This window comes from Podarcis gaigeae, assembly GCF_964106915.1.
Source record: "Podarcis gaigeae genome assembly, chromosome: 4".
NCBI lineage: Eukaryota > Metazoa > Chordata > Lepidosauria > Squamata > Lacertidae > Podarcis > Podarcis gaigeae.
Window position 1 is genome coordinate 73,347,728 of NC_139677.1, and position 26,646 is coordinate 73,374,373.

General features: G+C 41.1%; 2 protein-coding genes and 1 long non-coding RNA gene across 10 annotated transcripts in view; 2 read left to right on the top strand and 1 right to left on the bottom strand.

The window, feature by feature from the left end:
• Nucleotides 1-8,168, top strand: part of SENP7 (SUMO specific peptidase 7) — a 39,504-nt gene extending 31,336 nt beyond the window's left edge. For 7 of the 8 annotated variants that reach the window (XM_083736169.1, XM_083736171.1, XM_083736173.1 and 4 more), the window contains 8 exons: nucleotides 47-166; nucleotides 400-492; nucleotides 968-1,185; nucleotides 2,203-2,255; nucleotides 2,534-2,574; nucleotides 2,761-2,829; nucleotides 4,056-4,203; nucleotides 5,384-8,168. In XM_083736169.1, coding sequence (XP_083592295.1) covers nucleotides 47-166; nucleotides 400-492; nucleotides 968-1,185; nucleotides 2,203-2,255; nucleotides 2,534-2,574; nucleotides 2,761-2,829; nucleotides 4,056-4,203; nucleotides 5,384-5,521 — 880 coding nt within the window. In that variant the 3' untranslated portion in view covers nucleotides 5,522-8,168. The remainder of the gene's footprint in view (nucleotides 1-46; nucleotides 167-399; nucleotides 493-967; nucleotides 1,186-2,202; nucleotides 2,256-2,533; nucleotides 2,575-2,760; nucleotides 2,830-4,055; nucleotides 4,204-5,383) is intronic. The other variant, XR_014563566.1, reaches the window with a different exon arrangement.
• Nucleotides 2,747-3,940, bottom strand: LOC310844032. The gene is made up of 2 exons (XR_014563900.1): nucleotides 3,850-3,940; nucleotides 2,747-3,499 (listed from the first exon to the last, which is right to left on the bottom strand). It is a non-coding gene; the product is annotated as an uncharacterized lncRNA (long non-coding RNA).
• Nucleotides 8,169-10,504: 2,336 nt separating the features above from the next.
• Nucleotides 10,505-26,646, top strand: part of IMPG2 (interphotoreceptor matrix proteoglycan 2) — a gene marked incomplete at its 5' end in the record, with an annotated part of 62,365 nt that continues 46,223 nt past the window's right edge. The window contains 3 exons of the mRNA XM_083734954.1: nucleotides 10,505-10,517; nucleotides 12,673-12,933; nucleotides 22,430-22,596. Coding sequence (XP_083591080.1) covers nucleotides 10,505-10,517; nucleotides 12,673-12,933; nucleotides 22,430-22,596 — 441 coding nt within the window. The remainder of the gene's footprint in view (nucleotides 10,518-12,672; nucleotides 12,934-22,429; nucleotides 22,597-26,646) is intronic.

The following is a 26,646-nucleotide window of genomic DNA, read 5'->3' on the forward strand; positions in this document are numbered from 1 at the left end:
AATTTCCACATGCATAATATTTGCACATCTTTTGCATTTTTGGTAGGTATCTGTTGTTGGAAAAAGCCCCCAAAGAACTTGCTGAGAGGTCCCATATATTTAGCAGCTTCTTCTATAAGTGCCTGACAAGGACAGAGGCAAGCACTGAGGAAAACCCAAATCTTTCGTAAGTTATCTTTCAGTGTTTTCTGGTCTGCCTTGCAGTCACATCCTTCTGGAAAAAGGAGTTTCCTAATACCTGGCGTGGGCCAGCTAATACTCTATAATGGATTTGCCTATTTTGCATATTGAGGATCAATATGAACAATTTATATCCTCCTTTGCTGGATTTGGAGGGACTGAAGAAAATGCTTCTTCTGGTTCTGACAGACAGAATTAACTGGTTTGTTATCCACACAGGATAGCACAAAGAAGACACGGAAGAGTAAAAAGATGGACTCGACATGTAAACATTTTTAGTAAAGACTACATTTTTGTGCCTGTGAATGAAGAGTAAGTTTGCTTCATTAATTGAAATCTAAGTCTTTTCTCAACTTGTAACTTCAATTTAGCTTGTACGCTCAAAGAGTTGCCTGTGAATATCGAAGCCTATATTTGTTTAGTTTCCTAACTGATAAGCACTCAGTTGCCCAAGTTTGCTATTGGGGGAATTATGTTGCTTACAGATTTAAAATAGAAATGGTCTACGTACTTGGTGTATGAGCAGTTGATATCTAGAGTTTGGGTAGGTGTTTCTGAAAGTGAGTATAAAGCCTGAAATTGTTTAATGTCTGCATGCATCCTCTATTGTAATTTAATTTTTATTTAGGCTTGATGCAGAAAGAGGGAAGCACTCTTTTGATTGTATTGAGCATAGTTGTTATCAGATCTTAATGGATATCACAGTGGGAAAAGGCACTGGTAGTTCCAAACCCCCCCCCCCTTCTTTTTTTAAAGTATCAGATACTGACTTTCTCTTCCTTTCCAGGTCTCATTGGTACATTGCAGTTATTTGCTTCCCTTGGCTGGAAGAAGTTGTATATGAGGATTGTCCAGATCAAGGTTCATCTCAGTCGTGCTCCCAGCAATCTCCACGTCAGCCAGAAATTAAACATGGCACTATTAGAACAGAATCAGTTTTGGTCTTTAATGATACCAGGAGTGATAAAGAGCAGCAAGACTTAAATAGCAACCTACAGCCCAAAGGTAATGTTTTAAGAACATAAGCTAGATGATGATATATGGTTTAGAAATATAATTGCATACAAACCTCTTGGATGAATGAATTTGCAGGTAAGCTAATTGGCTCCCAAGAACAATTTGTAGACTACTTACCCATGCAAGAATCAATTTGTTGACTTAAGAGTACACCAGTGTTCTATGAATCGCTCACTGATAAAATTATCTCTGAATGGCAACACAAGGCGTACAGTCTTAGCATTTGCTCATCAATGCTGCAATAATTGAATTAGCTCTGAAAAAATATTTCATTTTAACCGAGCGCTTGAGTTAATGCAGTGGAAGTGTTGGTAACCAGCTGGCAAAGATGAAATAATATTCTTTTACATATTATTCTGTCACTGAGAATTACCTTGCTTCAGAAGATTTGCTTCAGTTTATGACCAGGGCTTTTGAGGATATTGTCAAGATTCTCAACAGTAGAATTCAGATCAAAACAGGCAAGGAAATAATAATTTTCAGTACCTATAGGCAAATTTTTAGAGGAGTTGTAGATACTGTCTAACAGATAGAGCTCCAAAACAGGAAGGTTAACCCTTTTCTCTGCCATAAACTCTCTAGAGCAGTGGTTCCCAAATTTCCCTTGTGAACCACTTGAAAATTGCTGGGGGTCTTGGAAGACCACTTAATGGTTTTCCGCCTATTGTAGCAATTGTAACGCACTGTGTTAGATGCTGTATTATTTTTAATTGTCTTTTTCTTGCCATATTCTCCCTATAGTTTCTCAGGTAGTGCATCTCAAATGTAGGATTGCATCCCGATAGATGTGTTAAATTGTTTTTATTGGTGGCTCGTATGTGTGTGTGTGTGTGGTTGTTGCTTTTATCATGGTTGCTTTTATCATCTAGCATTCTTGTAATACATAAAAAATAGTTCTCATTCATGCTTCACGTTTTCATGCATGCCACACATTTTCAGTATAATCCCCCCTCCTCCAATGTCATTGTTATTTTAAACTATATTCTGTTGTTTTTGGCATATTAGATAATGTTCAGCAAGCAACTGTGTCCCCAGGATTGGATCACAAAGCTCTCAAAGTAAGTAACTTTGGCCATGTTTGGATGATCATATCTCAGCTTAACAAGCTGTGATGTAAATGAGCCTTTTGCTCACACCTGCAGCCCTCTCTTTTCTTGGCAATGTGGCCAGTCAAAGAAGGAAGCTTACAGTGAACTGTGATTTGGAAAGGCAGGATATACATTAATTAAACTGAACAAGAAGTGCTTTTGTTTAACTGCTAATATATTGGGTAAGGGTCATATTTGCTTATTTGGTCTTGCTTCGTCTGATCATAGTTTGTGAATGTGTTTTTCAGAGCTCCTCAAGCACTTCTAAAATGAAGAAAATTTGCAAAAGGTGGGCATTTACATTTGTAATAATACTACAATATGGGGCCATATTCACTTTTTCTACACATACTAATAATAGTCATTAGTTTTTCCTAGTGGTACGAAACTATTTTATTGAAATTTCTCCTGAAATTCTTAAAACAAGCATTGATCCTTTGCATAATGGAAAATGAACATAATTTTTCTTTTATAGACCATGTATCCTCATCTTAGATTCCCTAAAGGCAAGTTCTGTGCAGAATACAGTTCAGGTCTTGAGAGAGTGAGTAAAGCTGTGTTTCATTTGATTCTGCTTTTTAACAGATAATTATGTTTAAAGTGATATTGATCTGAGTCTGTTTTTATTGTATATATTCTGTGAGCAACCTGGTGCTCTTGTATTTTGAAGGAAGGATATGCTATTAAAACGGTATGTAATATAGAGTGTTGCTCTAATATTTTAGTATGTCCATTTCTATTTCTTATAGCCTTACTCTTATAGATCCCTGCAACTGAATCAATAAATGCTTGCATGTAATTTTGCTTTGTAAATCAAGACGAGAGACTGCATGTTTTGAACATTTTAAGTTGCACATTTCAACTGAAAATTACATTACCAATAAGCAGCAGTGGACAGCCAGAACCAACATTGACTAGACCCAAAGACCTGGATAGCCCCAAAGACCTGGATAGCCCCCAGAATATCACATAATAAATAGTGTGCTAGCTTTCAAGTTCAATCAAGCCAGATGGAAAGGTGGGTGGGAAGCTCATGGAGTCTGATAACAAATAGGATCCATGGAGACTCCATGGCTTCAACTTCAGTCAGGTTTTTCCCCTCTATGCCCCATACATAGCTCTGTTTGCCATCTAACCTAAAGAAGAGTTCTGGAGAACTCAATAGAAGAAGAGTTCTGGAGAACTCAATTTTGTGATACTGTATTTAGTTAGACCTAATAAAGATACTAGGGACTCGGGTGGTGCTGTGGTCTAAACCACTGAGCCTTGGGCTTGCCGATCGGAAGGTTGGTGGTTCAAATCCCCGTGACGGGGTGAGCTCCCGTTGTTCGGTCCCTGCTCCTGCCAACCTAGCAGTTTGAAAGCATGTCAAAGTGCAAGTAGATAAATAGGTACCGCTCCGGTGGGAAGGTAAACGGCATTTCCGTGCGCTACTCTGGTTCGGCTTAGTCATGCTGGCCACAGGACCCGGAAGCTGTATGCCGGCTCCCTCGGCCAATAAAGCGAGATGAGCGCCGCAACCCCAGAGTCAGTCACTAATGGTCAGGGGTCTCTTTACCTTTACCTAATAAAGATACTGCCCTAATATTAAAATCAGTGTGAAAAATTAACGATGGTTAGCTTTCCACGTTGACGAGGATATAAATGCAGGTTACAACTTGCAGGGAAGTGATCCCCGTTGGAACCTTTAGGGCTTACTTTAGTGTAGACATAGCGTAGGATTGCCGTCTTAACCTCCACCCACCATATCTTTCTCTGTTTTTATTTCAGATATCTAGAAGCAGAGTGTGAAGCAAAACGCACATTTCGGGTGTTTGACAAATCAACAATGGTGGATTTCTGTCCGAGAGTTCCCAAGCAGCATAACAATAGCGACTGTGGAGTATATTTACTCCAATACGTGGAAACTTTTTTCCAGGTGCAAAGCATTTCAGTGGTCCTTTGGGATGCCATTTTAAATTTTCTGGATAGAACTCTCAAATCCTTCCTTCCATAGGCAACTTGAGGAATGGGAAGGCCGATTTGATAGCTTCCAGTGCCTGCTTGGGGTGGGGGTGGGGGGTAGTATTTTCATTCTTAGCTATTGTTGTTACTGCTTCTGGATTTACTTTATGTTCAATATCTGGTGCAGAATGACCTATCTACTTGGTAGTAACTATTTATTCTGCTTGCAGGCAGATTTAACCTTTGATTAAATTTACAAACAACATAAGTTTATTCCTGTTTCAGGAATATGTGGGGGGGGGTTGTGATTTCTTGTCTCTTTGCAGGGGACTCTTGATTATTCTGAATCCCCTTCCTGGTCTGCAGTTCTGGCATTCTATGAGAAAACTGAGCGAGCAACCCTTTTCATTTATTCATCTTACTTTAAATACTTATCTGTATGGATATGGATATAGATTCCAAAAGGATCCAAAGAGGCTTAAGAATAAAAAAAAAAATCAGTAATAGAAATTAACATATTTTAGTGTCATAACACTAAAACATCAACAAAATGAAATCAAGGAAATAATCGGCACAGGCCTTTGCACCCAAGTTTTTATTAGCTTCATATTACAATAAGAGGACAAGGCTTGGGGAATCTTAAGAGGCAGAGCATAAACAGAACATTAAGTATCCATAATGTTTAGCAGTAGTTGGATGGATGTGGACACCTCACCCCATGATCTACCAATATGGGCTTGCACTTGTTCTAGGCCAGGCATAGGCAAGCTCGGCCCTCCAGATGTTTTGGGACTACAACTCCCATCATCCCTAGCCAACAGGCCCAGTGGTCAGGGATGATGGGGGTTGTAGTGTCAAAACATCTGGAGGGTCGAGTTTGCCTATGCCTGTTCTAGGCAGCTCCTGGAAGTGCAGTTCTATCCAGCATTGTGCAACAGTTCTCGGAAGAGCAACAATGCATAAACTCATTCCACGCACCCTTTCCCCCCCCCACCTCCAACTCATTGACAACGTATGTTTGTCTTAATTATAGTTTGTTTAATACGAAGTGAACAGTGGGATTTTTTGCCAGGAGAGCAGGATATTTTGTTTCTTTGTGCCTTTTTAAATTAATGTAACACTACCCTTTTCTCTCTCTCTTTTTTAATCACCAGAATCCTATTGTTAACTTTGAACTTCCAATGCACCTGGAGCGGTGGTTCCCTCGCCAGATGGTGAGAAGCAAGCGGGAAGAAATTAGAGACTTAGTCTTGCAGCTTCACTTGCAGCAGCAGAGTGGCACCAAAAGCTAGCCTGAATTTCCTTCCGATTTTGCAAAAGAACTGTGTCCCAGACGTACTGGAAATCCGATCGGCAGCGTTTGTGCCTCCATTCTTGCAGAGAAGAAAAACTGCAGATAAAATTGTGTGCATTTTATATCCGAGTTGATCTGCAGGTCATTGTGAGAAAATGGAACTACAAAATAGCAATTATGTAACTTAAAGTAAATATTTGTGACATCGACCAATTTTATTTGGAATATAGAAGCAGCATAACTGGAATGTGCTGCAGAGATGGGAAAACATTTTAGTCCTAAAGGGTTCATTCCTAGTTTCCAGATACATCTGGAACTGTGTGAAACTACACTAAAGGGAGACATTAACAACCCATTTTAGGTAGGGATTCTTCCCTTGTGATGTCTTAAAGTCATAGTGTGTGCTTTTGCAGACATCTCTCCCATGTCAAAAATGGTGTTGTTGAACAGATGTTTATTCTGGTTGCTTTGAATAGGTCACAAATGCTACTGGTCTCAGTGTTTTGGGGGGTTTTTTGGATCCTGACATACCCTGCTCTTTCTTAGAAGTTGACATGCCTAAAACCTTGCTCTCTCACATTTTTGGAATTCAAGAGTGGAATGTAAAACCATTCCTGAAATTTAGAAAGAGGTGTTCATTTTTTTCCTTGTGTCTGACTTGATCACTTAAACCAGATTCAGAGCTGTAATCGTTCTCTGCTGTGCAGCAGTTAAACGAATGCTATGAATACTATGTATTTCACTATATATATATAAGGCCATATGGTCTTCGCTGTACTGGATACAGTTGTAGCTTACATCTGACAGGGCATCACCCTGGCAAAAGTTGTTTTAGTGTTTCAGTAATTGTATTTGTTTGTGGGGAGTGGGGAGAGAAATGTGATTGTTAATCACTTGGGCTAAAATCCTGTTTCCACTTAGGGTGAAGCCCATGTAGCATGAGCAGGCACTTGCTTGTACAAAGGGGCTTCTCCCTCTTCTGCTTCCCCAGCCGCCCACTCTGGGACTCTGGGGCAGAATTTGTGGTGTGTGGGTGGCAGGAACTGAAGGAGAAGAGAAACCGGAAGCCCCACTGCATTTCCATTGCACAATCAGGTGGGCACCATTGGTTGTCACCCTTACCTGCAAGTTAAGTCCCACAGAACACAATGGGACTTAGAACCAGGTAAGCATGCGCAGGGTTACGTTGTGAATGATGTAACCAAATTCTATGGAAGGGAAAACTGCTGGTTTTAAAACAGGCACTGACTCAGTTATTTCAGAGACATAATATACTTTGAAAAGCTGAATGCTGGTGATTCCCCCAAGTACCTATACTTGTAGGAAGAGCTAATCATGCAAGAGGTTCAGCTGAAGTAAAAGTCATTTGTGTTACATTGTCAAATATTTAAATCTGGATTGATCATGTGTTTGATAAGCTACAAGTACTGACTGAATAAATATAGTTCCTTTTTTCAGAAAGATGTGAGTTTTCTCACGGACATGCTTCTGCCATAATTCATAACAGAAGGAATAAGAGACCTGTTAGAGAAGGGGTTGTATATCATTACTGTGTTTGAAAATTGTGTTTAAAACAACAGCGACCCAGAACTCCTATATTATAAACTAGAACCACCACTAATGGCTTGGGACAAACAAGACAAAGCCCAGAAACTTGAAGTGAAAATTTCTTTTAAGCACAGAAATACTTGTCTCTTTGCATTGACTACTGAAATTGTAATGGCTATCAAGTACAAATACTTTTGAAGACTCGTGTCGCTTACCCTTTTTCCTGCATGAGATAAGGGGGGCGGGGGAGAGACTACATACACTGCCAGTTGTGAACATGGTAAGATTGTGTATTTTGCTCTGATTACATGTATTGGAAATTTTGTTTCAAAATATCTGGAATCACAGCAAAATAGACATTTGATGTTGCCCTCAAATGTACATTTTCTGTATGCACATAGTAACTATCTTTCTCCTCCCCCCCCCCTTATTTTTAAGTATGTGTGAAGTGTGGCACTGAGCCAAAACAAGTGTCACATAAAGAAGAAAAAGTTGCTTAGAAATTACTTTGCTAAGTATTTTCACTACAGCCAGTGGTACCTAGCAGGGCCACTTGACACATATATTTCTTGGCCTATGGCTGTTTAATTGGATTTTCTGCTCACATTTCTGTTGAAAATACTCCCATGTCCTTTGCCATTTGAATGTGAATCGTCTTGGTGTAACTTTCATGGGGCTTACATGTTTCGTGTTCAGCCAGATCTTCATTCTTTCTCATATGAGCTCCACACTGTCTTTCTCTCATGTATTATTGACTTGCTTCATATTGATGAGAATACCAGAGGAAAGAAGAACCATCTCAGCCCTAGTATCTATAGAGTACAAGGTGATAAAGCTTGCAGGGCTGTCTTCCCCCAGAATCTAAAGCATCTCAGTAAGAACCCAGCAGCAATAAATGCCTCCAAACTTATTTATTAATTAAGAATGGTCACATTGTTTATATTGAATGGCATATTGGAGTGGATGGGTGTTTAATTCTTATAAATTGTAATGTCTGTTTTAAGTTTGTTCCCTAAAATTACCTGCCTGTTTTGGATCTTGAGTTCATTTGTATGTTTTTTTTTTTCAAATTAAAAGAAGCAGCAACTTTGTTAGAACATAATTGTTTGTTGCATTTTTTTTACCCTTCCATTCGCTCAGGATCATATACCAAGTTCCCTACCTCCTCTCTTATCTTCACAACAATCCTGTGAGGTAATAATTTGGCCAGCTTCACATGACTAAACTTTGGTGTCCCTGGCTGTCCAGTTGTTTGTCTCGTGAGACAATGGAAGAGTGTGCCTTCAGGGATGAAGACAAACTGTTGGAGAGTTACAGCGCCTGCTGTGGCTGTTGAGACCAGTACAAGAGAGGCATGCTATGTTACAGCTGGGGCTGATGAAGGCGTGCTGTTGTGCTGATGCATGTCTACCAAGACATTATACCATATTGGCCACATATCTTACATGCATACAGTTAAGGGTTTTTTCCAGTTTTAAGTTCAGTTTGCCCCATTTTCCACATCAGTATGCAAACTTTAAAGTTCTGCATGCAATTGTCTATAAGGATTGTATGGACAGGCAGCAGCTCTCCAGAGTTTCAGGTGGGAATCTTTCCTAGCCTTACCTGGAAATGTCAGGGGATATGAACTGGGGATCTCTTCCATGCAAATCATGTCCCTTCCCCAAAATCATTCAGTGTCCTAAAGGCTACAAGCTGATGGTAAGAAGTGTACAGCCACTAGTTTAGGAGCCCTTGTGGAGAGTATATTAAATAGGTGTTTCCTGTGCAGAATATAGACTTTTATTTGCTATTCAGTTGTACAGTTGTTTTTGTTACAACAAGAAGAAGGAAGAGTTTGGATTTGATATCCCGCTTTATCACTACCCCAAGGAGCCTCAAAGCGGCTAACATTCTCCTTTCCCTTCCTCCCCCACAACAAAAACACTGTGAGGTGAGTGAGGCTGAGAGTCTTCAGAGAAGTGTGACTAGCCCAAGGTCACCCAGCAGCTGCATGTGGAGGAGCAGGGAAGCGAACCCTGTTCACCAGATTATGAGTCCACCGCTCTGAACCACTACACCACTCAGCCTCTGCCTTCATGGCTAACCAGTGCTAGAGAGCTGTGCCAATGCCTTTCCTGTAACAAAATGCAGAGGTTGGGCAATATAAAGGCTGGGATTTCTCTCCAACCTGTGATATCTTTTGTGCTGGTAGTTCCAGGGTATGAGTTTGGTGGGAGGTATTCTAGGTCAAGAATAGCCAACACAGTGCTTTCCTAATGTTGGACTATTGACTCCTATCCGTGACCACTGACAATTTTGGCTGAGGCTCATGGGAGCTGGGATTCCAAGTCCATCTAAAATGCACCATGTTGGCTACTATTCTAGCTGGATTCAATGGGGCCATAAGCATTACATTGTCTATCCCTGGTGTTGTGCAATTTAGTATGCTGTGTATTATGTGTTCTAGTTTCATTTCCAGTATAGACAGCAACCATTTTAGGCACATCCAATTGATATGCAGGCCTTTTGGGACAAAGAAGAGGGCACAACATAAGTGGGGCGGGCCATACTTATACGTGCTCTGCTGACCCATGGAACCCCCTGCCAAATGGTTGCTGCTTGTATGCACAATATGTGCATGTGCTGTATAAAATACAGTGGTACCTCAGGTTACATACGCTTCAGGTTACAGACTCCTCTAACCCAGAAATGTTACCTCGGGTTAAGAACTTTGCTTCAGGATGAGAACAGAAATCGTGTTCTGGAGGTGCAGCGGCAGCAGGAGGCCCCATTAGCTAAAGTGGTGCTTCAGGTTAAGAAGAGTTTCAGGTTAAGAACGGACCTCCGGAATGAATTAAGTACTTAACCCGAGGTACCTCTGTACATGTTTTTGTTTTTGTTAGTGCGATTATGCAAAATGGAAAGGATGAGAATCACTGTTTCTACTACCTAATACAGCAACAATAATTTTATTATTTATATGTTGCCCATCTGACTGGGTTTCCCCAGCCACTCTGGGCGGCTCCCAACAAAATCATAAAAACTCAACAAAACCTCAAACATTAAAAACTTCCCAGTACAGGGCTGCCTTCAGATGTCTTCTAAGTCATATAGTTGTTTATCTGTTTGACACCTGATGGGAGGGTGTATTCTTTTTGCCCTGTCTCCTCAAAACAGGTAGGGGTGGAGAAATTGCCAGGAAGAACAATAGACAGGACCTTGCATCAGCATACCTGAGGGTTGTCACACAGCTAAATGGATCAGTTGTGGTCTCTTATGACAATAGCAAAAGCACCCTCAAAAAAGAATCTCCAAGCAATGACCATGATGCTAACATAAGTTATTGTTTGGACAGCAAGCTCCTGCTGCTTTTCTTTTAAGACAGTCAATGAAAATTGTTCTTAATTAAGTGTGAAAGGTACTGTCCTTGTGTGGACTGCCAGTTAACGACATGACAAGCTCTGGTAAATCTGGCTTAGCTGGCCGGCTTAAAACTGAAAAATTATCTCTCTGGTCTATTGGCTAGCATCAAGGAGCCTCTTCTTCGCCGCCTCTTGTGATTCCCAAAATGAAAATGGAATAATTTCTTTTAACAAAACAATTGTAGACATTTGGGACTCATTTTTGTTGCAGAAATCAATCCTTTTTTTAATCCAAGACAATTACCAGTGACACCAGACCTCTAAGAACAGACTGTTACTGGATGGTTAACACGTTCAGGTCAGCTAGCACTGCTAAAAAGGAACTTGGTTGTTTTCCTTTTGCCTTAAAAAAAAAATTCCGAAAGAAATATGTGTGACTTTTATTGGAAGATCTACTTAGGAGTCTGGATATTCATATTGATTGAAGGGGAATTTCAAGCATTTGCAGGTAAGAAAATACTCCTGTTTTCTGCCATCCTCTGAACTGTCTTTGAATCTTATGTTTACAAAAAAATAATAATATATGTTTTAGAGTGAGAGAAAATAGGGTTACATGTATACAGAGTCAGATCAATTTCAACAAGGTTTGTAGCTGGAAATTAGTAATGGGCCATTATATGTCCACATCTAGCATATTTCACTGAAATGCTGAGGTAATTGAAAAACTGAGTATCTGTTTTGCATTAATGTTAATGCAGCAACTTTTGTTGCAAGAGGGCTTCACTCTACAATTAATAATGTTTCCCATCTCCCATACCATCTGCCTATAGATTTTCACCCACAAGGCTGCTATATAGTCTTTTAAGCAGTTACAGTTATCTGTTCAGTTTGATATCACATAACACTTTGATATTGGCTGTAGTTGCCGTCTTTCATTTACTGGACTGTTCAACTGTTTAGATATCTCCCCCTACCTAATTTTCCAAGTTAAAATTATTATTCCTGCACTTGTAGAAGCAAGTCATTTGAGTTGCATCACATGAATGAAAAAAATGTGATTGGTTCACAGATACAAAATTTAATACAACATGACTTGAACACATCAGCCGTCCACTTGATAATAACTCCTTTGTGAAATTAGATACATAAATGGTGGCAGGTTTAATGTGTTTTTGTCTTCTGCTAGTTGCAGGATGTTGTAAACGGGTTTAAAATAAATTGCTGCAAGCCCTGTAACATGGAGTAATTCTGTCTTACAATGTGTGAGATGTGACCCTTGATCACTGTTCTTCAACTGTTGGGTTAGCACCCACTTCAGAGTCACATCCTGATCTAAGATGGGTCACAGCAGCTGTGCTACCTAATATATAGTAAAGAAAAAAAGAAATGGCCCATCAAATGCATGTATTAAAGGTGGGTCCTCCTGGTCTGCAAAAGTTGAAGACTACTACACTAGTCCAGAACATGATGTATCTACACCTAAGCAATGATATAATGTCTTTGCAATAGGGTAAAGCAGTTGCATTTATGTCTTCCTGGACCTTGTGCAAGCAGAAATCCTTGTTTTCCTTAGCATCCACTCAATACAAGCAATATAACCTTAAAATATATATGGGGGACATGTAGAAAACAAACTTAGTGAAGATAGCCTCCTTTGAAATATAGACCATTATTTGGTGTTGTCCATTATATTGGTGTGCTAAGCGAAAACAATAATGAACAAGTTAGATTTCTTTAGCTAGGCTTACACTGAAGATTTACTTTTTATTTGCAACCACCTTAGAGTGACATAGTAAGAACAAGAGAATAATGGTGCCTGTTGGATAGTTATTAAAATATAGCACCAAACAGGAAGGGCAGGAGCCAGAACCTTCTGTCTCTATTAGCACCTATGTTACTTGATTGAATACAGAAATAAGTATACACAAAACAAATTAGTTTGGTTAAATGTTATGGATCGGATCCATACAAAGTTAATTGAACTTAGGTCTATTTAAATTATTGGGGCTTAAGCTGAGTCAGGATTGATTTGTGCCATTAATTTCAATGGGACTTTAGTTCAACTTATTGAGGATGATGTCCAATGTTCATCATACTCAGAGTAGACCCATTAATCTCAATGGGTCTGCTCTTGAGTACGATTAAGAACTTTAGTCTAGATCCATCTCTGCATCTATTTATTTAACTGAAACTCAGTGGTATTGTGCAATATATGTGCAGCTACTTAAAGAGATTTGTTTGTGATGTAATTTTGCAGAAGAAACCTATTCAGCTACAGAGGACATAGAAGCCAAGGAACCTACATCAGATCTTCCACCAAATGGCTGGCGATCAGTTAGAAGCTTTCCCCAGTTTCCAGATTCTAAGCATCTTCTTGATTTCAGGGAATCTGAGAAATTCAGCAGACGCTTGTTGCGAAGAAAGAGATCAATTTTCTTTCCTACTGGAGTTAAAGTGTGTCCAGATGAGTCTATTGAGCAGGCTATTGCTAACCATCTGAAATACTTCAAACTCAGAGGTAAGTGAGTGTTGTAAGGCTGAGACCAGCTTTCTTGCAAATCAGTGCATTTAGTAGGGAGGCGAACCCTAGATGTCTGGTGAATAACTGATCAAAAAACTGAATTAAAAGTTTCAAGAAGTTTCTTGAGACTTCTGATCAATTAGATACATGTGCAAACCTATTTGTCTCTGAGAATTGTGAGCTTACTAAAAGAGGCCTATGCATGCTTATCAAGGAAATGATGTCATAAAATATGTAAAGATAGTGAGTTTAGACCCATCCCTGCAAGAAGATGATAGAAAAGATTGTAGATACAGATAGAAACTGTACAAGCCTTGGAAATGTTCGGGCTAGGCTCAAAGTCTTTATGAGTATGTGGGTGTTTAAGGTTAACATGTTTGCTATGGCTAGAGATGTAACCAGTTTGGAGGTGGTTTGTAATCATACTGTTGCTGTAAAGTGTACAAAATATCAGGGTCCACTGTGAAAGGCCTTTGCAAGACTAAGTAGGCTGTATTTATGTGGCAAACGTCAGGCATGCAAGAGCACTTTTGAAGTTCCCTTTGCTAAAATCAAACCCCTCACCATGCCACCCAATATGTCACTTGTACAGATCAGAGAAGTTTCAGAGGCAACCCATAATGCACTGCCAGCTGTTGAGAGGGTAAAATGCAATTGAGTACACATTGAAATATGAGAGCAGACCTCAACAAGGTTTATTTTAGCTCACATCTCAGTGACAATTGGTCTTCTGTGCCTGCCTGTGTAAAATTGGCCTTTGCTCTAAATATTTGTTCCCTGATAGCCTCACAGCTGGAACCAATTTGCAAATCTCTTGTCAGTCTCCCCACAGAAGCAGAGCACTGGGGAGGAAACACACAACAGGGGTACCATTTAGAGAGGAGCACAGGGGAGAAAAGCCCTTTGCCCTTGAATTTCAGGCCAAATAACATTATTTGTCAAGAGCCCCTATTTGCAGGGTTATTTCCCTCTAACATTTCGGATATCAAATTATGGACACTCCCATGTACTTACAATTAGCATGTTTAAGAAATGTGTTCTTTGCAAAATTATAGTATGAAATGGCAAGATCTAAACCTCCTGCCCTCATACATCGGGGTGTATTCATGAGGTCCCATGCTTCTCTAGATTTTGCAGTGCAGTTCTGGACACAAAAAGCCTACAAAAATGTGCTTTAAAATTCATGTTTTGAAAAATGCATATTTTGTGGGGAATGCATTCAAAATGGGTAACATAAAGAAAACCACAAGGGATTATTATGACTGTAGGAAAGTATATTGAACAAAGTTCGTCACTCAACATTGGGTTTTTAATCAAAGGAGGATTGTACAGTCTAGCATTTGAACTATGCACCTTTCACCTTCTATCAGTCCTCTTTCTCTGCCACTACTATTAGATGAGCTTAAGGTTGCTGACAAGGTTTTCCTTTCTTGCGTAGAGGAATGCCTTGCTTTGGTTGGGGAAGGCTCCTTTAAGAGCCTTTCTGCATCAGGCCAAAAGCCCATTTAGTCCAGCATCTTGTTCTCACAGTGACTAATCGAGATGCCTGTGGAAAGCCTGCAAGCAAGACCTGAGCAGAGCAGCATTCTCCTCACTTGTGAGTACCAGGCAACTGGTACTGCATCTGATATTGGAGGTAGAATGTAGCCAGTGTGGCTAGCAGCCATTGACAGCCATATCCTCCCATTAATTCACCTATTCCTCTTTTAAAGCCATCCTAGCTGGTGGCTGGCACTACCACTTTATGGGAGCAAATTCCATAGTTCTAGTTTTGCGCTGTATGATGCAGTGCTTTATTTTGTCTGACTGAAATCTTACAGCATTCAGCTTCACTCGATGCCCTCATGTTCTAGAACTAAGAGGGAGTAAAAACTGTTTATGCACTCCTCTTACCTTAACTTTTCATCTTAGGTGAATTATTCCATCCCCTTCTCCTTCTGTGTACACTCTGTACCTTTAAAGTATCTCTCATTCTTTCCCTCAAAGAATTCCAGGCACTGTTGTCTACCCCTCACAGAGTTACAGTTCCCAGCATTCTTTAACATCCACCCACACACACAGTCAAGAGCTAGAGGATTCATATGTGCTGCCAGAAAAGTTAATCTTATTGGTTTAAAATTTCTAATTTAAGCAACCCACCCCCTTAAAGCTGGCATTTGTAGAGGCATCCCGCATTATTTTTTTCACTTCCCTCTTGAGTAACCAACAATTGCACATTTGTCTGTGGGGTTTTAAAAGAAGATAGTTTGCCTGAGTCAATATACTACTAGTTGCCGTACATGATTCAACCCTTAAGAAGTACAAATGGGATTATGGCTGGATTACATCTGAGCACTGTTCATTTACACAAATGACCAAGCAAGCTACGCCACCCCCCTTGTAAGTATCCCATACCTGTCATGTGCTGTCCCTCCAGTTAACCTAGCAAATCCCTTTCTGTAGAATGAGATGTAATAGGCTAAATCACTCTTACTGCTGGGAAAGATAAATAGCTCTTGGAACAATAAAACCCATGTCAAACGAGCACTTCCTGAAAAGAATCATGCCTCTTTTAAGAAACAGAATCTTGTGAGAATTTTTCAGTCGTACAGTTTCAGAAAGAGAATGTCATAAAAGCATTTGGTAGAAACAACAATATTTATAACAGAAAACTATTCTCAAATAAGGTACTCATAGATGTAAAGATGAAAAGGAACAGGTCACAGAAGGGTTCAGGATCGATGAGAGGGAGTTGTATTATGCATCCTTGGTGAGTGTCATGGGCACTATCCAATAGGTGCTTGTGATTCTTGCAGAAACGTATTTCAAATAGTACTCCAATTTTTGATGGCCTTAATTGCTGGAGAAAGAATCATATTTTCCTGTTGACTGTACTGAGGTTTGTGTAACGGGCAAAATGTAGTATCTGAAACAGAAGCTTGTCATGCCAATGAAGAACAACTTCAAATTTCCCGTGTGAAAGTCCTCATCTACTGTAGTAGATGTACAATAGACTTTAGACTGTTTATTGCAGCCCAACAAAGTCAATTTATATAGCTTGTACCAACATGTTGGCTTTTGCATTGCTAACCTTTTTGTAAACTGCTTTGAGGTCTTATTACAATCAAGCAGTATATAAATTTTGTTAAAGAGATAAATAAATATTGAAAATCTAGGCTGTTCAAAGGGATCCAGCTGCAACAGATGCTTTAGCTATCCATTATTAGCCAATATGTGAGACAAGTTGCTGCAAAATCAGCTTTAGGGTTTACTAATCCTGGCCAGGGTTTGTGCATGTGTGGGTGTTGTGGGTGTTGCTTTTGGACCAGCTGCTGACAGAGGAAGATGCAAAGCCAGCTCCTTTTCTTCCTCTGCTGTTTTTCAAGCTTTACATCAGATATGAGGAATCCAAGGCCTCTCCAAATATTGTTGGACTCCACCTCACATCAACCCCAGCCACAATGGCCGGTGGACAGGGGTGATGGAAGCTGGAGTCTACCAACATTTGGAGGATCGCAATCTCTCAAACCCTGCTTTAGGTGCACATAAATAGTATGAGCTAGGCTTGAACCCCTGACCTACTGAAACCCACCAGTTTTCCCCTCAGACCTCCTCAAATGCATTCTGTGGCCTGGAGGCCCTACTCAGGCACCAGTATATTTTATTTCAACAGCTGATAGTGCTGATTGATACCTACCTCTTGTTGACTATATACAGTGGTACCTCAGGTTACATACGCTTCAGGTTACATATGTTTCAGGTTACAAACTCCGCTAACACAGAAATACTACCTCCATTTAAGAACTTTGCTTCAGGATGAGAACAGAAATCATGCTCCAGCAGCGTGGTGGCAGCGGGAGGCCCCATAAGCTAAAGTGGTGCTTCAGGTTAAGAACAGTTTCAGGTTAAGAACAGACCTCCGGAACGAATTAAGTCCACTGTATGTCCAACCACCCGAGTAGAATGCCAGAGAAGTTTACTCAGCAGCTTAGGTTCAAAATATGCTTCTGTGTTGAACTGGTTGTGGTTTTCCTGATACCACGCAACTCTCTTTAAGGTGGGGTTCAGTGGTATGCAAAATCACAGACTGCTGGTAAGCAGGCAAGTGGCTAATTGCACCTCTTTCAACCATGCTAATGATTTAAACAACCTTAGAGTAATAAGATTCTCTTTCACATTTCAATATTGCTAAGTGTGCACAATAAGAATTTCTATTGATAATGTGTTTCGTTTTCCCGTGTGGTGGAAGCATATAAGTCTGGTTTTTGTGGGTTTCCCTGGCACAGCAGAAGGTGCACTGACTTCCTGAAGCTTTATCCCTTCTGTCCACCAGAGAGGACATACCTTTCTAAGTTCATGTTTGGCTAATGCAATAAGAACCTACAGATGGTGCCGAGCTTTTGAGACTGGACTCAGTGGGGTGGCTGCTGTCACACTAACTAACTGGAAGGACGGATACTAAATCCCTAAGCTAGCAAGAGCTGATTGAGGCAGTTAAAAGGAAGAACAGCTTGCATTCAGATACTGTAGCCTTGCCTAATTCATTTTTTAAATGAAACCTCAATTAAAAGGGGATGAGGCATCGTAATCAAGAGGACTAGGAGCATGAAACTATTAAAGAAAACAACAGGGGTCCTTAGCAAGAAAATTGGCCTGTGTTAAATAAAATTGCCATTAATTAACATTTGCAATTACTGCAAGTGTCAGAGTAGCCAGACCATTGTCTGTTGGCATTTGAAAACTTAGTAGAAGCAGACACCAGTCCTTTACCACAGTCTTCTCTTCACCTCCGTATCATTCCCTTTTTCCTGCACTCAGTGCCCTGTGTGTCCATATAGCTGCAAGATGAACTGGATCACTTGCTAGAATTGTAAACAAATGAAGCTAAATATTATTTGGTGTTCTTACTAAATATTGTTCTTTCTCCAAACCTTTATTAGGCATTGCAGATATAAACCATCTTAAAGCATCCATATTAAAATATATAAGAAACAGCCGTATAAGACATATTGTTGTTGTTTAGTCGTGTCCGACTCTTCTTGACCCCATGGACCAGAGCACACCAGGCACTCCTGTCTTCCACTGCCTCCCGCAGTTTGGTCAAACTCATGCTGGTAGCTTCGAGAACACTGTCCAACCATCTCGTCCTCTGCCGTCCCCTTCTCCTTGTGCCCTCCATCTTTCCCAACATCAGGGTCTTTTCCAGGGAGTCTTCTCTTCTCATGAGGTGGCCAAAGTATTGGAGCTTCAACTTCAGGATCTGTCCTTCCTGTGAGCACTCAGTGAGCACTCATATACTGTAGTAACTTCTGTTCTTGTTAGATGAGCTTTGGGCTGCATGCACATTACTGCCGTAAAATGCATTTTGTTGTTCTTCTTCTCAATTTGGATCAAAGCTGTTTGGGGGGAAAGCCCATCAAAATGCAGTATTTCATAAGAAGCAAGAGGATAAAGATTGGATGGATGTGGATTGTGGCTAATGTCATGCGTACATCGCTTCCCAAAACAGAAGTCAGAGTGCACTTGATGCAGAGTAAACAGGGGTGTGTTTAAAACCTTGGTTTCCCAAACTTTTCTGGTGGACTATTCCCACACACTGAAGCCCTGTTCTCTACCTGTCTTTCTTTAATTATTGTCACAACATACTCCCACCCCACCGATGATTGAAAATTGCCGCTGTTCAGTATAGAACCAAACATGAGACACCTTGGAAAGGAGGTGCTGGTGTTGAGCAAGACTATTTCTTGAAGGTAGCGCTACTTCCGCTGTGAAGGTGAGCAGATCAGAGTCCCTGTACTTTTTAGGATTTGTGTAGTGGATGACATTATTTTAGGAGGTGCCTCATTATGCCGCTTGCTTTCCCCTTCCTTGGCCTTCAGCCCCAAAGTCTGGCCCTGATGGTATCATTGCATCAGCATTAGCGCTGAAAGAAAATTTAGAGAATATCAAAATGTTCCTGAACATGTTACTTGCAAACTGTTGCATTTGTATTCTCCTCTACCATTAATGATATTGTTGGTTTGAGGGATGTATATGTATATATATATATATATATATATATATATATATATATATATATATGCAGGTTTATATATATATATATATATATATATATATATATGGGGGGGTGTAATAATGATTTTATTAAGGTTTGGTTTCTGTGGTTTCATATTGCCACAGAGTTCAGCCACAAGAGTAATTTTTGAACAGTGTCCCGTAAAGTTAAATCCCAAAAGCAAGTTTTTTAAAATAAGTGTTTAAAATGAAGAACCTCCAGTTTCTGAAATGCCAGATTTTGAAGTTGTATTTCAGTTCTACTCTTCAGCTATTGCAACTCAAATTTGCCTGTGATGTATCAGTCTCAGTGCGACAAAAATATAGCTTTCAAATAGGAAGCCACAGTCCCTCCTCAAATGCCAATATAATGAGGCACCTATTTACAGCACCTATTTCAAACACTACTTCAATCTATAATCTCCTACAGGAAATTTATTGCAGTTGCCAAACCCATCTACAACAGGCCCAAGTTATCTGTCTGGAGGTCGAGTTAATGAAAGCAGTCTGTTTATAACTGCTTAATAAGGAAGAAGAGTGTGGCATTTATTGACTCATCGTTATGTGAGCTACATTTAGCACATACCAAAGATTACAGAAATAACAATAATAAATTACTAATACATGACTGACTTGATGCAGACAGTAAAGATGTCATGTAAATGTCTATGTTTATTTAAAATAAAATAAAACGGTATAAGCTAATTTCAAAAGCTCCTTATCTTTAGGGAAAATAGGAAGGAAAAGCACAGTTGATGTAAATGAACATAAAAATATAGGTGGTATAATTTTTTGTGTTGAATAAAATTTGGGTTTTATGGTCGTTGATACTATAAAGGCTTGCACTGTCTTTGAAATTAAGTCCAGGGAGTATCCAGCATAGAGTTGTCCCAACCCCCACCTTTCTAAGCTGATTGACGAAAACCACTTTCCTGAGACTAGTTCAAGGTCATCCTTTTCTGCCAGGGCCTGCTTCTGCCTCTTAAGACTTTCACTGAAACAAACCCCATCTCACTTGTCCTCCCTTCTGTGTGTAACCTCGGAACAAGGTTGTGGCTAGCATGCTGGAATGTTGGTACAGTGGTACCTCAGGTTAAGAACTTAATTCGTTCTGGAGGTCTGTTCTTAACCTGAAACTTCTTAACCTGAGGTACCACTTTAGCTAATGGGGCCTCCCACTGCCACCATGTGATTTTTGTTCTCATCCTGAAGCAAAGTTCTTAACCCGAGGTACTATTTCTGGGTTAGCAGAGTCTGTAACTGAAGCATCTGTAACCTGAAGCGTCTGTAACCCAAGGTACCACTGTACTTGATTTTTGTAGGCTAAATCCTCTTCATTCTCCCCACCCTTCCAATTTCTCCCCCTCTTTCCCCTAAGCAACAAGAAAGAACCTTCCTCTTTCTTTTTTTAATCTTAGGTTGCAGAGCATAATGCGACCAACTATAATGTGCTCAGATGAATGGCGGGAGGGGTAGGTAGAGGTGGGGGAGAGAGAGCTTTGCAGTTACAAACTGCAGAGCTAACAAGAGCCTGCTAAGAGAGCATTTCAGTGCTGAGTGCTGCTGCAGTTTCATTCCCTTCTCACTACGCTCCTGTAGCCACTGGACAACTCTGATCCATTCTGCTGAGAAGTGCAAGAGGAATATTTCAATGGCTGTACCTGGAATCTCTAGAGTAATTCTGTCCCCCCTCTCCAGAAAGGCATGTAGGAAGCATTCATGGGGGCCACCCCTTTTTATCCTTGCAACAGTTCTGGTGTAGTGGTGTAGTGGTTAAGAGCGGTGGACTTGTAATCTGGGGAACCGGGTTCGCGTCCCCACTCCTCCACATGCAGCTGCTGGGTGACCTTGGGCCAGTCACACTTCTCTGAAGTCTCTAAGCCCCACTCACCTCACAGAGTGTTTGTTGTGGGGGAGGAAGGGAAAGGAGAATGTTAGCCGCTTTGAGACTCCTTCGGGTAGTGATAAAGCGGGATATCAAATCCAAACTCTTCTCCTCTTCTCTTCTTCTACTAGGTAAATTAGGCAGAAATGTGGTGGACTGGCCCAAGCTCTGAATTAGACGATCTGTGCTCCCCAATCCAAATCCCGCACACTGAATATAGGTCCTGATGCTAGCAGTTGTTAACGTGAGAAAACAACTTTGCAGCCCCCCATTTCCAGGGGCTGAGCGACCTTCTAGAGTAGAATGGCAGGAAGTAGTAGTGAGGCTGTATCAGGAAGGTGGAACCACTAAAAACCAGGTTTACCCCCTCACAAAAGTGATCCAACCCACCGTTGGATTTGAAGCATGGTCTCTATGCTCAGAGGCAGTATACTGCTGCTCCAAAATGAATTTTTTATAATAAAAGTTAACAATTCAATGAATGAAGAGGTGTAAGACCTGGAGTGGGATTCAACTGTGGCAACCCACCAGCACAGCAGCTACACTGCTAGGAAGAGCCCTGTTCTAGCACAGGGCAATAAAATAAAAAAGGTAAAGGACTCCTGGACGGTTAAGTCCAGTCAAAGGCGACTATTGGGTTGCAGCGCTCATCTCGCTTTCAGGCTGAGGGAGCTGGCGTTTGTCCACAGACAGCTTCCCAGGTCATGTGGCCAGCATGACTAAACCACTTCTGGTGTAACGGAACACTGTGATAGAAACCAGAGCGCACAGAAATGCTGTTTACCTTCCCGCCACAGCGGTACCTATTTATCTACTTGCATTGGCGTGCTTTCGAACTGCTAGGTTGGCAGGAGCTGGGACAGAGCAATGGGAGCTCACGCTGTCCTGTGGATTCAAATTACCGACCTCCTGATCAGCAAGCCCAAGAGGCTCAGTGGTTTAGACTACAGCGCCACCCACATCCTATAGGGCTATAGCTGGATCCAACAGGCAGCTTGGGCCAGCTGAAGTGTTTTGCTGTTTTAACAGATCATGCACTGTTTTGTACTGTTATGCTACTTCTGCTTGCACAACAAACATATATTGCACAGCAGTGTCTGCTTTCCCACTTCTTGCAGTAAAAGACAATGGATTTTACCCCTGGACATCCCCCCCCCCCAGCTGAAAACAGGATGTGAGACTAGATGAGTGGTCTGATCAAGCAGATCAATAATAGAATCGGGAGTTGGGAGAAATCTTAGATGTCTTCTTGTCCAGCCCTCCCTGCTCAGTGCAGGATCTGCAATGCATTATGGGACTTACATTATCCCTGAGAGATGGTTGCCCAGCATCTGCTTAAATACCTCCAGTGAACAAGTGATCACTACCTCTCAAGGCTGTCTATTTCATTGCTGAACAGTTTTTACCATTAGGAACTTTCTCCTAACGTTTGGGTGAACTGTTTCCTCGCAGTTTCTGCTCATTGGGGCTATTCTTGCCTCCCAGAGCAACCAAGTTCAAGTCTGTTTCATTGTCTGCATGACAACCTGTGATGGTAGTGCACAATAATAATACTTTAAATTTTTTCTTTTGCAGTGTGCCAGGAAGCAGTATGGGAAGTCTTCAAAACATTCTGGGATAGGCTCCCAGGACACGAAGAGTACCAAAATTGGCTGCATCTCTGTGAAGAAGAAACTATGAGTATATTTGAGATGGGCACCAACTTCAGCCAGTCTGAGGAGCATCAAAGCCTCATAATGAAGGTAGGTAAGGGAACAGATTAAAAATCTCTCAGCCGGAAGCTTTGACTAGTAAGAAAGACCAAAATGTTATTTTGCTGGTTCGGCTTTTATTTAACGCCTTGAAATGGAAGTAGTTCACACAATTAAATTCCAGTAACACTTGCTTAGCTTTCTGAAGTTTTACAAAGATGTCCTTCCTCTTTAGCTTATTGCATATTATTATTATTATTATTAGTAGTAGTAGTAGTAGTAGTATACCTCCCTATACACAAATCCTCCCCCCCCCAAAAAAAACTGACTTCACAAATGCCAGGATTAACAATCTGCAGACTGGTCTGTTTCCATTCCTCAATGTTTTTATATTGATTTTTGTTATTTTTGTGCTGTTTCAATATTGATTTATGTATTAAAAATTATTGTTGCCAAAAGATACATAACCAAAGCAAAGGAGAAGATCCCCAATTATGGGGGTGAAGGAGCCCAAGCCATCTAATGAAGATTTTGGAGATACTGGGTAGAATTCAATGTTGCTTGTATATTGTATTTTATTGTATTACAATTTGCATTCCATAGAATTCACATTGTCATACAGCATAAGAAGTAAAAGCAATAAAGTGCAATTAAAATCAATATGAGTATTTAATGCAATGGATGTGCTCCCATCTTCAACCATCTTCAGCCATGAAGGGGACCACTTGAGTGATGTTCACAATCAGTCCACTGATTTGTTTGGCAAATAATAATTATTTGTACCCCGCCCATCTGGCTGGGCTTCCCCAGCCACTCTGGGCGGCTTCCAACAAAGATTAAAAACTTTAAAAACTTCCCTGAACAGGGCTGCCTACAGATGTATTCTAAATGTCAGGTAGTTGTTTATCTCTTTGACATCTGATGGGAGGGCGTTCCACAGGGTGAGCGCCACTACCAAAAAGGCCCTCTGCCTGGTTCCCTGTAGATTTGCTTCTCGCAGTGAGGGAACCACCAGAAGGCCCTCGGTGCTGGACCTCAGTGTCCAGGCAGAATGATGGGGGTGGAGATGCTCCTTCAGGTATACTGGGCCAAGGCTGTTTAGGGCTTTGAAGATAAACACCAACACTTTGAATTGTGCTCTAAAACGTACTGGCTTAGCACTATGTGTGAACCTGGGTGGGGATAAATAATCCAAGATGGTTTGAATCATCTGTACCTAATTTGCCTTTCAGGCACCTTCAGACAATAAGCTATTCTTGTTTTCTGGCATAGCATGCTTGGGTTGATCTATGGGGAATAGAGACAAATTGGTTTAGGGATTGTTGGTCCTGGCATTTAGACAAAGGTTCAAATTTAACGGGTTTAGTGGTTGCTTCCAACTCTGATTCCATGCTTTTGTTATTTCACTAAGTTTTTCCACTTTCTTCTTGGTGCTCAAGAAATAATAATGTGCCTTGTGTGGCAAGGAAGTAAGGAAAAGGTACAGCTTACCTTCCAGTCAGCTACATTTGTAAGAAAAATAATGTTATGACTTTCAGTTGTTATCCGGATTTGCAAAGTGATAGCGTGGCATGCGAAGGAGGATTTTTTTAAATCAATTTTTGCATGTGTCCAAAAGCCTAACCAAATAATTAGTAATATTTGGCAGTGATATGAAGTTCTTCCAAAGGGCTATACTAACCAGCCCACTTTCTCATCAGCCAAAACTTGCTTCTATCCACCACCCAATCATTGGCTGAGCTAGCATTGGATGGGTGTGGGACATGGCATGCATAAACTGGGGGGGGGGGGGAGAGACTGGTGCTTTTTTCAATGGGAACATTTTGGTGATGTTCTAATGTTCTTTGTGCTAGCACAGAGCCCAGGAATGAAACTGGGTAGGGAGGGGTGGAAGGCTACCTAGCCAAAGATCTCAGCACCAAACTAAGATATGAGCATGCGGGCATTATATTAAATAGAAATATTCATTATTATGATAACACATCACTAACTACTGAAATATGATCGGTATGTATATCACAGTTCTTTGGATATTTGTAGCTCATAGAAATATTTAATCACGTATCTTCAATGTTCAGCTGCACAAGATTAAAGTAATACGGGATCAGAAAGGGGATTCCTTAATCCTTAGAGGATTTATTGTCAAAGAACATATGCAGGAGGAGTTAGCAGCCAGCAGTTCTATTTAGCTGATTGCAGCCTCCGGGAGCTTGTGACCAGGGCCCATAAATAGGGGTGTTTTGAAGGGGAGGCCCAGAGTGCTGTCTCATGGTGTATCTAGGACCAAGAGACATGGATGGCAAGGGAGCAGCTGCAGTGACTTGCAACATCTGTACCATGTTTGTCTTCCTGCGTGAGAGTATGCAAATCCAGTGGCATAGCATGGGTTGTCAGCACCCGGGGCAAGGCAAGTAATTTGCACCCCCTAACCGGTGGATTTGCGCCCCCTAACCCTAACCCCCAAATGTTGCGCCCGGTGCAGCCGGCCCCCCTGCACCCCCATGCTACGCCACTGCGCAAATCCACACCTGCAGTAAGTGCAAGACTTCTTGGAAGAGAAAGTACGGCAACTTGAGGCCCACCTACCCACACTTTGAGCTGCTGGGGAAGACGAGGAAATTAGTGATAGAGCAGAGTGGACTGTCCTGAAACTTTGATGAACATGGGGTGCCCCTAGGGAGGAGGGAGATCACCATTGCAGGAGATAAATCCTTGGAGGAATGTGGCACACCGAAGCAGGACTGTCAGGAGCCATGTTACTGGAGCTGCAGAATCGATTCCATGCCCTCACCCCAAACAATGATTCTGGGCCAATGGAGCAAGGACAGCTGCTGTAAACCTCAGAATACACCCAGGTGGCCTTGGAAGGTACAATGTACAGAATGATTCCTGCTACTCCCCTAGGAGGAAGAGAAATGTGGTGGTAGGTGACGCCCTACTGCCTGACAATTTCATTTCCCAGAAGGTGGGAGTACCAATAAGGGGATTATCCGTCTTGGACCTGGCTCTCACCAACAACGAGGAATTGATTGATGAAGTGGAAGTACTGGGAAACTTGGGAGGAAGTGATCATGTCCTCTTGGGTTTCATGATACAGAGGCAAGGGAAGGTTGAGTGTAGTCAGACATGCACTCTGGACTTTAATAAGGCTGATTTCAAAAAGCTTAAGGAACTACTGGGTGATGGTCAGAAATACAGTGGTACCTCGGTTTACCAACTTAATCCATTCTGGAAGTCCATTCTTAAACCAAAACCATTCTTAAACCAAGGCACGCTTTCCCTAATGAGGCCTCCTGCCACCGGTGCCCTTCCACCGTTCAGCTTCTGTTCTTAGACCGAGGTAAAGTTAGCAAACTGGGACACTACTTCCGATTTTGTGGAGTTCGTAAACCGAATCGTTTGTAAACAGGGCTGTTCTTAAACCGAGGTACCACTGTACTCAAAGATAAAGGAGTCCAAGATAGATGGGAATTTCTTAAAGGTGTAATATTGTAGCTACGAAGGCAGAAAATTCCAACAATAAAGAAAAGTGGGAGGCATCTAAAGAAGCCAGTGTGACTGCCTAAAGAGCTTACAGATGAGCTGAGATTTAAGAAGGGCATGTAAAAGAAATGGAAGAAAGGGGAAATCACAAAGGAAGACAATGCACAAGTTGCCAACAGTTATAGGGGAGAAGGTCAGGTGGACCAAAGCTGAGAATGAGCTCAGACATGCAAGAGAGGTTAAAAATAATTTTAAAAGGTTTATTTGGTTATTTTCAAAGCAAGAGAAAGAACAAGCAGGTGATAGGTCCTCTGTATAGAGGAAGACAGAGAAATGCTATTGGGTGACAGAGAGAAGGTGGAATTGCTCAACACCTACATTGCCTCTGTCTTCACCCAATAGGAAAACAGTGCCCAACCTGGTGGTAACAGAATAAATGATACAAGGAGGGAGCTGCAGCCTAATATAGGAAAAGTGGGTAGTAAAGGAACACTTAGCTATTTTAAATGAATTCAAATCTCCAGGGCCTGCTGAGCTGAACCCAAAGATACTAAAGGAGCTTGTGGATGTAATCTCAAAGCCTCTATAATCTTTGAGAATTCTTGGAGAACAGGTGAG